Raw genomic sequence first — 13,668 nt, forward strand, 5'->3', positions numbered from 1 at the left:
GTACATGTATGTTAATAAATTATTATTGTTATTGAATTATCTATCAGTAACTGCCAATACTCATATCTTTTCTAAGTTTTTGTTTGTTTGTTTGTTTGTTGTGGAATGTATAATTACACTGCCACGTCCGAACTGTTAGATGTTTCCTGCATTGTACGATCTGATGAGTTCATGCTTTTTCAACTGACTTTTTTGTTGTTTGGGGTGACAGCAAAATAGTTTACCCCGTTACCTAATAAATGTTTCTGTACAAGTCAGAAGTATATTCTTTAGTGGTTCACGTTGCTTCATGTCTGTCAATTTTTTTCTCAATGAAATTGTTTTACATTTTTCGATGATATCTTCGGGAAAGAAATCTCCAGAAATGGATTTGACATCTGCATAATCAGAGGCGCTCCAATCAAAACTATTGCAAACTGAAATAGACTATTGCGAAGTTGAAGAATATTAATAATCATAACTTGAAGATTACCAATCAAATTGTCACCTTTATTTTCCTGTGTACAAGCTAAAGTGTCCATGTAAACTCTAGTCTCCAAATAAAAAAAGAAAGGTTATTTGAACTCCGAAGATATAATTATGTTTATAATTCAGGTTTTTTTTACAACAATGAAATATAAGAGTATTTTCCTACAACTGTAAATTTCAACGGAAATTTTTTCGACCCTTTATTCGTATGCAACCGGGTAGTGACGTACTAGGATTAGGTGGTTGTACACCTGAAACAACAAAAACAAAACTAAACACTGATTCAATGACTTTTCCGCATGGCCAAAACCAAAAACAATAAACAACCTTATATACAATGTTATATTACTGTGTTTGCCAAATGCTGTATAAAACAATAAAACATTCTCCAAAACAATATTAATATATATGGTCAGAGAAATAACCTGGGGCGTGACACTAGAATAATTTTAAAGATTTTTGAGAAAACACACATTCTATTCAATTTGGCCGTGCAATTGTGTTTCAACTCATCACATATATCTGACTGATAAAGTGTTAGCCAGACACACGTTACTACAAAAATAAAAAAAAACCGGACAATTATCTTTCAGTACTTCCTTTTTTTCCCACTTATTTTGAAATCGACATATTTTCAAAACTTAAGATTAATATAACAAAAAGATATTTCGTAACGCTTCAATTCATTATAGAAAAAATCTGCCAGGACTGGTTTATTTTCAAATAAAAGAATTGAATATCTAGTAGAGGAGGGACGAAAGATACCAAAGGGACAGTCAAACTCATAAATCTAAAACAAACTGACAACGCCATGGTTAAAAATGAAAAAAAAACCAAACGAACAACAGCACACACGACACAACATAGAAAACTAAAGAATAAACAACACAAACCCCACCAAAAAACTAGGGGTGATCTCAGGTGCTCCGGAAGGGTAAGCATATCCTGCTCAACATGCGGCACCGTCGTATTGCTTATGTGATAACAAATCCGGTAAATAGTCTAATTCGGTAGGTCACATTCATGAAAGGGAAGGGGATTGTAGTTACGACGTAAGGAACATATCCGATATCATTTGTGAAACGGTTATTCCATAACGGTCAACCAACTCTTGATGGCGTCCGTAAAATTTACGATGGGGTGATTTCAACTTCACCATAATGTAAATGTAATGCAGTAATTTCTATAACAAGACTGTTAATGTTTAAACGATATAAAGTAATGGCTTTATCTTCCAAAAATGTTTAATTTCAGTTGAAAATCAATTTGGGTTTAAAACATTTCTGTCCGTATGTGAACTTCGCTAATTCGTTGAAAATCGAAATAAAAAAAAAACAGAAATACTAATATCGTAGCAAAATTTTAAAATGTGAAGGGATAAAAATAACAAAAACAAACGATACACTATATATCGACTAACGGAAAACAACTCTCATATTCCTTATTTCGATTATGTTGACTATCTTTTTAAAGTAAATGTTTGTGTAACGATGTTTCGACAGATTTGTTAATTGAGCAGTAAACAATATTTCATAAAGGCCTTCATTTCTTTTGCCATGGCGTACTCAATAAAACATCACGGCCAATTGTCATTTAGCTTTATAGTTCCTTAAATATTGCAAGGGTGTAAAGTTGGGGTGAATATTAAACAGCTGGTTTCAAACCATAAGTGCAAAATGACTCCTCTCAAGTAAATTTTGAAATAAGTGCAGATAAACAGACATTTTATCATCCACATATCAGACCATTTGCATTAGATTTGGTTTAAATACTTCATAAACAGATTGTGAAAAGAATTATATTGTAAACATTGTTCAACATCAACAGATCAATGTGTCCAAAATCGATTTTACATATATCCATATTGGTCAATCAATTTTCCCCAAATTAATTTAAGAGGGGATGGGTCAGTGAAAAAACTATGTGAATTAAAATTTTTATCCTACATTGAACGTTTGATGTCGTCTCTAACAAATATAAGTATGAAATAACGACAAAATGTATGACCATCAAGTTTTCATAACGATGATGCATACATTTTGATTTATTTAACACAAACTGACTTCGATTAAAACTATATCATTCGAAATATCGTTATTCGAAGTATCGAATAATTTGAAAGTATTGTATTTAAATTAAAGTGCTTTATACACTTTAAACGTAAAAATCGGGATATTAAAGTGCATTTTTTATAGATATAAGAAGATATGGTATGAGTGCCAATGAGACAACTCTCCATCCAATTCACTACATGTAAAATTCTTTTTGTGTAAATTAAAATTAAACAGGTACATGTACAGCCAAACTTCAAAACCAATCCTTTGTATATATTGAAGTAAGTTAGATGTTATACGTTTAATTATTGTATGGTAACGAAATTCTGGACTTCTTAATTCATCAGTAACGCATATATCATTACGTCAATGGAAATCTTCTCTATATGTGTGAGCGCTTGTTAATATATTCGATCTGGTAGTTTTCCATGATTTTCTTCATGAAATTGTTTTTATTTGTACTGATACTGGCATTTACTACCTTGACGTTTTACAGGTGAGCTTTATCAACTAAAACGTGCATGTCATTGCAATTTAACTATGTTATCATGGATATGAGTTCGGTTCTATTTTCAACTAGATTCAGCGTTTACAAGATATCAGAAAAAATCTTTTCTTGATTTATTCAATTATTTAACCATCGGTTATTTTGATCTGAATTTGATTTTTTTGAAATATGAACATGTTTGCAAATTAGGATTCTGTTAATATATGTTTTGAATCTGTGTGGTTTCTCTTTGGGGATGGAGTGCACAAGAATGCCACAGTGGAACAAGAACTGCGAATCCCCTCAAAGCATATAAGCATAGTTCCGCGAGACTCCTGTTTCACTGTACAATATTAAACGCAAAGCATATTTACATAAAAAACATCTTTAAAATTGTAAAGGTAAAGGTTTAAATAAGATCATTTGTTATTATTTCGTCACTGTTCGAAATAATGTTTAAGATATCAATAAGACCATATAACTAATGTTTTGTATCAATGGAGGGATATTGAAGCACACCTGTTCTTCCTTTTAATGTCAATATTAGTCATTGTCAACATATTTTGTCAATTTTGTTTAAGAACAATTGCCAATTTTTATTGACTTGCTTTCAATGGTTAAAGAACTTTCACTGTCAAATGGATGGAATTAAACGCTCAAAAATCGTTATGTTTTGTATTTATATCTGTAAATTCCAAATTTTCTTACAATATTTTATTTTTAGTATGTTAAAGATCGTTAAACTGTGGTAAATGCTTTACCCAACCTCAAACCATAGAAATTGCATGTTGCTGGGAGGTTTTAACTTTGTTTCTTTCAAAAAGTTTTTCTTGTTGTTTATTCACAATATTTGTGTTTAAATTTACATGTTTTGTATATATATATATGGGCTTTTTTCAATGAAAGCGTTCCTTTCAGACCTAAAAAAAAAATGGAAAATCAACTAGTCTAAAATTTATTTTCAAGAGTTATTTTGAATACCTCTATTATAGACCTGTTTGTAAGCAAAAAGTGCAATCTTAAATACTCTTTAAAATGATATATTTTCATAATTTGTGTACTGTTTCGTAGGGGACTTTTGTCCCCTACGAAACTGCTTCTAAACACACATATTTTTGCAATTTTAATTGTTTCCTATAGACATTCCAGTTTGTTTACGTTATATACTAGAAAAATCTCATTTTTTTCTGAATTGGAGAACCATTTTTTTATTGATAAAAATTAGACAGTACTTCACATATGAAGATACAACTCATGTTACGTAGTGGACATTTTGATGCGTTTCGTAGTTGACAAAACCGTTTCGTAGTGGACAAAAAGTTTCGTAGTTGACATCAACCCTATTGTATGTTAATAAAAACATAATAAAAATTACATGAAACTAACCTTTGTTATTTGCTTTGCACGAATATAATTGAAAAAAAGAGTAAAAAAAGACTGCATGGTAGTGGTAGTGTCCACTACGAAACGTTTTTCTCCCAAACTTGTTTCGTAGGGGACCGTTTCGTAGGGGACGTATTCACATGTTTTATTTTTTTCTCACAACCCCAATATTGAAATAGTAACAAGACTGACTGTATTCATCAAAGCGTTATTAACCTGTACACTGATATTTTTTTCATAATTTTAAAACCAGTTACTGAAGGATATTTGACCCGTTTCGTAGTGGACATTTACAAAAATACGGTATCACCCTGGTCCATTTGATGTGCTCAATTTTTCTTACCAACAGTTTAATTGCCGTTATAAAAGCATCACTTCTTTTGTAAGACCCTAATGTGTATATCTCTTGCAAACAAAAAATTACATTGATTTTATAATGTTTATAAGCAAGTTTTAATGACTTCGTTTCGTAGTGGACATTGTGTTAGGGACACACCTTCTAAAATAAAAAAAATCCTATGTTAAAAGCTGTTTATTAAAATATGTTGGCTCTAAACATACTTTTGAATTATTAAAGAACTTATATTAAGTAAAATTAATATTTATTTCTTCATTTTTTTACGATATTTGAGAGTGTGAATGTTGAACAGGCGGTCTAGGGACATGCCATTTTGGTTGTTTTGGACCATTCAGGAATCAATATCTTATCAATCTCTCTAAAAAATAAACTGTTTCTTTGCTTAAAAATGTTATATCTAATTCAATGTACTGACTGCACAAAAAATTACTTGCAAAGATCAAACACATTTTTTTTAAAGTGGCTGGGACAAGAAAGTACGTTTTTATTGAAAAACGCCCATATATATAGCTTTGTAAATAAAAGAATCGTGTTGAATTATTGCCAACTTGTTAAGACTGGTAAATACAATAACACCGTACAGATTGCCGTATATTTCATTATAGAGAAAAAATATTTCCAATTTCTGCCAAAAAGGCTTTAATTATACACTTAATCCAAGGTTGATTACTATAAGGTAAGTTTGATAATTTAACATTGGAATTGACTGACTTTTGAAAAGTTCTGTGTCGATAGAGATTGTGAATGAATCAAAGAGAAACCATTCTGTCTTTTATACAAAAGTTCTTACTAACAAAAACATCAAAATATAACACGAAACCAAAACTGACTGGAATCAATATATCAAAATAACAATCAATGAACTAACGAAATATATCAAAAGTTGTGAATGGAAATTTAGAAGTGAGTCAAAGAGACAACAACCCGACCAAAGAGCAAAAAAAACAGCTTAAACAAAAAATTGTAATAGTTCAGTGAAAATGGACGTAACACTAAACTCCGAAAAAAACTTAAATAAAAACAAGTCATAAAAGAACATTATTATGATGTAAATAGTTATCAAATGTACCAGGATTAAAATTTAATACGCCAGACGCGCATTTCGTCTACATAAGACTCATCAGTGACGCTCAGATCAAAATAGTTATAGAGCCAAACAAGTTCAAAGTTGAAGAGCATTGAGGACCCAAATTTTCCAAAAGTTGTGCCAATTATGTCTTAGGTTATCTGTTATCGTAGTGTGTATTTACGAAGCAGCAAATCATATGTAGAGAGAATGATGGAACTAAATACGCGCACTCTTCTTAGTCTTTTTGTTAAATGTACAGTTTTAAACTTTTTTCACGTACGTGTGATTGACAAATCTATCGATGGTATATTGATATCCTGTTTTAGATTTTTGCTCTGGTGTTTGGGGCTACAATACTTATCATGGCATTGATATGATACAAAACAGAGCAGTACGATATTCCTGTGGTTTACATCGGTTTGCACCCACTATAGCATTAAACAGTGAACTTGGCTGGTTACCACCAACGCAAAGACATTGGTTAAATATGGTACGCCTATGGAACCGTCTCATTCTTATGGACGACGAGAGACTCACGAAAAAAGTTTTCGAGTGGGAGTATAAGAATAATGGATTATGGTGCACACAAGTTATGGACATCTTTAATAAACTTGATTTAAGTAACCTCTATGAAACAAAACAAATAGTGGACATACAAGAAGCTAAAAAAAAAAACTTTTATGTTATACTGAAAGTGAATGGAAATACAAATCTGCTTTATCACCGAAACTACGAACATTTGTGACCTTCAAAGAAAATTACGAACTAGAACAGTATATATCATCAAATCTGTCTAAACAAGAACGATCGTCTCTTTCCCAATTAAGATGTGGGATTCTTATATGCATTGATACCGGAAGGTTCCGTAACGAAGCGCTACCAGACCGAATATGTGTACTGTGTGAAAAGCAAGAGGTCGAAGATGAAAAACATTTTATGTTAAACTGTCCATGTTATGACAAACTTAGACAAAGGTTTCTACCTATGGCCGTATTAGACAATTTTAGTGACAACAGCAAAAAACTTATCCATTTATTGAAATACTTTCAAATTCAAACTGCAAAATTTGTAAATTCAGCTTTCATTCATAGAAAAAAAAAACTTTACGTCTAATTCTGTATTTTTAGTTTGTAAACTTTTACGTTTTCGGATATGATATTATATTGCTAAAGTGACATATATGTCCAATGGGCCGGGTGTAAACATCAAATTGCTTTGTATATAATTGTATAAATGTATGTTCTGATACACATGTCACTATAATAAATAATTACTTACTTACTTACTTACTTTAGTGGTTGTCGTTTGTTTATGTGTTACATATTTGTTTTTCGTTCATTTTTTTTTTATATAAATAAGGCCGTAAGTTTTCTCGTTTGAATTGTTTTACATTGTCATATCGGGGCCTTTTATAGCTTACTATATGCGGTATGGACTTTGCTCATTGTTGAAGGCCGTACGGTGACCTATAGTTGTTAATGTCTCTGTCACTTTGGTCTCTTGTGGACAGTTGTCTCATTGGCAATCATACCACATCTTATTTTTTTATATACATATACGGAAAAAACAGTTTAAAGGTAAGCTAATAATAACTTAATCCAATCAAACAACGTTAGATTCAATAACAATGACCGATCCACATCATGAAATTACTAGGGGTTAACTGGGTAGGGAGAAAATGATAGATATTTCTAGTAAATGTTTACAATAACGAATAAGTTTAATCTTGGATCCTTTGTACCTCAATGTGGACCAATTTGATAAAAGAGCCCAAGATCCAAAATATGAATACACAATTAGATTAAGCTTTTTAAAGAACCCCATATGTATTCAAGTTGTATTGAAATAAAAAAAAAAGCTTAATTTGAAACCCTTATTTGGACAAACTTGAAAGCATGGCCCAAAAACAAAACTCTAAATACACTGCTTGATTTAGCATATCAAAGAACCCCTACAATGTAGAAGTTTAGCTTTGGGTCCTTTGGGTGTTATCGTAAAAACCAGACCTAAAGTTAAATAACACCTAAATATACAGTTGCATTCAGTTTTCAAAGAACTCCTTAAATTCATTTTCTAATAAGTCAAATTTTAGACCCTTAGAATCTTAATGTGGCCCAAAATGAAGACCGGTCCCCGAAATTAAAAATCTTAAAACACGGTTATATTCGGTATTTTAAGAATGCAATACATTTCAAAATTAATATTAGATGATTCTCTGTAAACCTCAGTAGACTGTTATGAACAAATTTGAACTAAAAACTTAGTCAAGTTAAAATGCGATTTTTCATGATATATGATTAACAACAATTTTTTTCGAACATATCAAATTGTAATGATTTTTTTTCAATTTTAGAAACTGATTCAACCTCAAACCGGAGTGATGCAAATGTTCCAGAGTATAGACATTAACTACCTGTGATCCCTAAATAAATTTCGAATTTAATAGTCAGCATTTCCTCAATCGACGCGATGTCATTATAAATGGGGATCTAACGTTTTCAGTAATTGGCAAAAGGAGAGGAGGGCTCGCCCAGTTAATGACAATTTACCCATCTCAGTCGAAGCAATAACACAGAGTATTACTGAAATGGAACCATGTATAAGGGACACAGCATTGCAGTATTTCTTGGCTGAAGCTAAAAAGACCGATGGATATGATTACCCGTCAGCATCCTTGTACCACTTGTTTGTGGCTATACAAGGACAAATAAGATTGCACGATCCATCCGTAAACCTTCTAACCCAACCTACTTATGTCAAGTGCCGCAAAGTACTTGACTCTGTGATGAAAAAAAGATCTGCAGAAGGGCTAGGTGCCGCGAGTCGAAGAAGGGCAGAACCAATTTCAAGTCAGGAGGAAAATATTATGTGGGAGAGAGCTGTCATTGGGTCGGATAATTCCCCAAAGCTGTTGGATACAATGGTTTATTTAAATGGTATACATTTTGCATTACGTGGTGGTGAAGAACACCGTAGTTTGAGGTTGAACAAAAATCCACAGATAACAGGGCCATACATTGATTCGGAATTACACAAAAGGTATATTCTGTACAACGAAGAAATATCCAAAACAAATTCTGGAGGCATGAGAGACAAAAAATATGAACCAAAGACTGTCAAAGCTTATGAAAATATAGAATATCCAGACAGATGTATTGTTACTCTTTTTGAAAAGTACAAACGCTTATGGTATGTTAATACAATAACACAATTAACTTTTTTTCGATATTAAAACAAGAATCAACACTCTAGAACAACAAATCTGTGTAAATGTTGTCCTTAAAATGCATGAAATATTTGCCACTGGACACAAAGCAACAGGCAATCTATGTTTCTATATTGAAAATATGTACAGAATGAAGAGGGTGCCATTTATATATTTCAATTTCATAATCTTTTCAATTCGGATCTGTTATTGCATCGAATGAGGCATCCAATTTTTGACGTCAGCTTTCGAGGCACTTACCGTCTTTTAAGTTTATGATTTCTCATGTTAAACACATTAAAGCAGATTTCCAGTAAATTTGAAAGGGGTGTTATTTCTGATTATTTAAATGTAAGGCCAAGCGAAGCAAGACGACAATATGTAGGATCATGTAGTAGAAAAATTTATAAATATCGTGATGAACTTGTTTTTTAAAATTTTGTTTGCTATCACAGGAGAGGCTTGCACTCTCTCCAGAGCACATAGATCCGTCACTAAGCCCTAAATATAGCTAATGGTATGGTAATGTTAATTTGTTGACAATTGTATTACTATTTTCAAATCTCATTTCTCATAATATCCATAGTTTTCATACCAATAATATCTCTATGTAGTTTCCTTTATTACATTCAAGTTATCTCTTATAGTTTCCGAAAAGTCCAACTTTAAAGATGTATGTTAAATGATTTGAATTTTTGTGAAAAGATTTTCAACTGATAACGTTTAAACAAGTGTAAGGCAAATTGTACTTTGTCTTTAAAAATCTTGCGTGTAATGTAAAAATAAAGGCATTTTATACCACATCTTGTTTTGTATAATTATACTTCTTAATATTTTTGCGACTATAACGAATATTTAGTCATGATTTTTTTTATTCGTAGAAAAAAAGGTGTGTTTGAATACTGATGTGCTACTATGTATAAGTAGAATACAAATTTAATCAAATTTAAACTATCACTCAAATTGTTCTGTTTTCTTTAAATCTAAAATTTATTACAGTAAGACTAGTCGATTCATTTATGAAATAATTTTACAAAAATAAATCCTTTATATATTTCATTACTCATTGATCTGTACCTCTTTACTACAGTAATATGTTTTTTTTCTATTCACAGTCCTAAGATGAAGTCGATGTATTCTATTTTAAACAGCTAGTCAACTTTTCAACAGACCAGTGTTTTTTTAAAGGCCCAGTAGGTCACAATACCTTGCAAAAAACTGTGAAAAGATTGTGTACAGCAGTTGGACTGGAAGGCAAGCGAACAAACCGCAGCTTAAGGGCTTCGACAGCAACAAAACTATACCAAACAGGAGTTGAGGAACAACTTATTTGTAAGACAACTGGTACGTAATAAGATACATACTTTTACGGAGTTCATATTCATATTTTACATAAAAGAGAAATAGCTCAACTTTAAGACATTAAAATAAATTCCGAATTGATGAGAATAACCAAACAGACTTTTTGAAAGGAGTAAATAGGTCAATTTTCGTGTGGAAGACATTAAAAAGACCATTTTGTAGAATTTGAAAATAAGCAAATAGGTATAACTGCCTTTTATACATGTTTGTCTTTCTAAATATGCAATCGTTACATACATGTATATGAGAATAACCAAACAGACTTTTTGAAGGGAGTCAATAGGTCAATTTTTGTGTGGAAGACATTAAAAAAAAACATTTTGTAGAATTTAAAAATAAGCGAATAGGTATAACTGCCTTTTGTACATTTTTTTTCTTCTAAAAATGCAATCGTTACATTCATGTATATATAGCGAACAGTTTTTGTCCTTTGTCTCTAGTCATGTTCCAACTGAAAAAAATAACGCATTTTTTTTCGTACCTAGGTCATCGTAGTAATGCTGTTCGTAGTTACAAAAGGACAGCAAACTTCCAACAAAATGAGTCATCAGAGATCTTGTAAGGCACAGAGACGAAACAACAATTGCAAGAGGAAAAATACTAGTCATGACACATCACACCAAGTTGTTAACATAGAGGCTGTTCGAAGAGAATCCGTCACTGAGCCAACAATACATAGTTTCACATTCAGTATAAAGCTTTTTAAATATTTCATGTAAAATAACGCTATTTCAAAAATAAAATTATGGACGTTGTGTAAATGTTCATGAATTCTACAGTGTTTGTAGGTATATTGTACTTTTTGTAGCGTATCATGTTGTAAGATCTAGAGAGTTTCGTTGTATAGCAATTTCCTATGGAGAAATCAACGTTGCCTGGTGGATTTTTCTCTCCTTTCGTGATCCCCATCGGTCATTTAATGGGCAAAGTTGTCGGTGCCATATAGTTTTACCATTGTCCGAAATTCCGAAATTCCGTAATTCCGTAATTTTGTCATTCCGAAATTCCGTTATTCCGTTATTTTGTCATTCCGCAACAAACCATTATACAGAGCTTTTTTTTTCTAAACGCCTTCAGATGTTGGGCTGATTTTTGATATGTAGGTTAACCATAATGAGTTACAGATCAAGTTTAAGTTTTGTTTTGCTCCGCTAATTTTTACCAAAATCACGGGCTTTGGAAAAGTTGTTGAAAAGCACAGTTATACATACTTTTTTTCTAACCGCTTTCAGATATTGGGCTGATTTTTGGTATGTGAGTTACCCATGATGAGTTACAGATCAAGTTTGAGTTTTGTTCCGCTCCGCTAATTTTTGCTGTAATTTCGGGCTTTGAACTTTGATAAATTTTTGAATATCACAGTTATATGGACTTTTTATCTAAATGCTTTCAGATATTGGGCTGATTTTTGATATGTGAGCTAACCATGATTAGTTATAGATCAAGTTAAAGTTTCGTTTTGCTCTGCTAATTTGTGCCAAAATTAACGGTTTACAACTTTGAAAATTGTTGAAATCTTAGTTATACAGACTTTTTTTCTATGCGCCTCCAGATTTTGAGCTGATTTTTGATAGGTGAGACTAATATTATGTTTGTGTCTACATGTGTTATTGAAATTGCTGATTTTTCAACTTTTTGAGACGAAACCATTCGTGTCGCTTTGACACATCTAGTCAATATAGTTTTAGTTTTAAGTTATGTGAAATTAAAAAAGAAATGTTTTCAAGAATGTAAAGCTTCTACTGCATTTTAAGAATTGTCTGCTTTTGGTCAACTTATTTTGTCATCTTACAATGTAAATAAGTACATGTATAGTAAAAAAACCGCTTTATAACAATAAACAAACTTACACCAGCAGCTACCATCTTTTCATTCCGATTTTTACAATGATGTAAGTTTGTAGATTTACAAAACTACGTAAATGATCTACATCTAGTCAGCCAAAACATGTCAATAGAATTACTGAAGTTGTAAAAATGAGCTTAATTGGATAGTGTATAGAAAGGTTTAAAATATGAAACTAATCGCTCTCAGTTTCATATTATATACCTTTCTATATACTAACTGAGACGTAAATCGTGATATTGTCTTTTCCTAGGAAATAAATTAACTTAAACTAGATCTGTTTTTGTCAAGTTGATCGTTTACTCGCATATAGATTTTACTTTATGAATATTTTCGTAACACTTCCAAACGTGTCCTTCCCCCCAAACGTGTCCGATCTCCCAAACTAGTCCGTAATATTCAATATTCCCCAAACGTGTCCGATAATTGTTATTCGCCAAAACGTGTCCATTATTACACGCCAGAACGTCTCGCGTCTTTTACCGCTAATACATGCATGTCCCAAATCAATAAAGTTTACCGCAATTCTTAGATGGGGGACACAGTTGATACAGTGGTCTTTTGGGGTACTGGACACGTTTGGGGGGGGGGGGGGGGGGGAGGGAGGTCACGTTTCTGAATGTTACATATAGAAAGGTATATAATATGAAACTAAGAGCTCGGGGCACTTAGAAACGTGTCCTTCCCCCCTAGTCTGTTTCCCGGCCGTTATTGAAATTCTTGACATTTAATATTTGTATATTCCGAAGGCATACTGAATGTTTTACGGAGGGGACCAACATACCTTCCCCCCAAACGTGTCCAATTTCCCCAAACGTGTCTACATCGACGTCACTGAACTGCAAAACATGTCTAGTTGTAAAACTGCGCCAAAGCTTGTCATTTGTATAAAAAACCAAATGCGTAGAATTTGCCGTGAATGAAGTCAAGAACTGAAACATTTGAGGATATATATTACAAAAGAGGAGTATACAATGACCGCAAAACCCATCAAAGGTCAACTTTGCGAGATGGATCTAAAAAGATAGTTTCTTAATAAAAAATTCTGAATTACTAACCATAAGAATTTCGAATAACCTTTATATAGTTATCAAAGTTACCATGGTCATAATTTAGTATGCCAGATGCGCGTTTCGTCTACATAAGACTCATCAGTGACGCTAATATCAATATGATAGCCGTAGGATGACCTATAACCAATAATAACATCTTTATGAGAACTCTGGTTGATAGATGCCTCATTGGTAGTCATATCAAATAACCTTATGTTTATATACCATGGTTGTAGTGACCAAGTACATAATATCATGAAAGGTATACAGAATACTTTTATAACTCCAATCATGCACGGTGGTTCTCTCTGGCTTCCTTTACCCCTTACAAATGTCGCCTTTGTATTTCCAGTTGGAAATAAACAAAACAAACCTGACACAAACA

General features: G+C 32.2%; 1 protein-coding gene across 1 annotated transcript; it reads left to right on the top strand.

Annotated features, from left to right (window-relative positions):
• The first annotated feature begins 8,406 nt into the window (after positions 1-8,406).
• Positions 8,407-10,179, top strand: LOC139490001 (uncharacterized). Its single transcript, XM_071276853.1, has 2 exons — positions 8,407-9,008; positions 10,140-10,179. The coding sequence occupies exons 1-2, from the start codon at positions 8,407-8,409 to the stop codon at positions 10,177-10,179; spliced, it is 642 nt and encodes a 213-aa protein (XP_071132954.1).
• The last annotated feature ends 3,489 nt before the right edge of the window (positions 10,180-13,668 follow it).

This window comes from Mytilus edulis, chromosome 9 (genome assembly GCF_963676685.1).
Source record: "Mytilus edulis chromosome 9, xbMytEdul2.2, whole genome shotgun sequence".
NCBI lineage: Eukaryota > Metazoa > Mollusca > Bivalvia > Mytilida > Mytilidae > Mytilus > Mytilus edulis.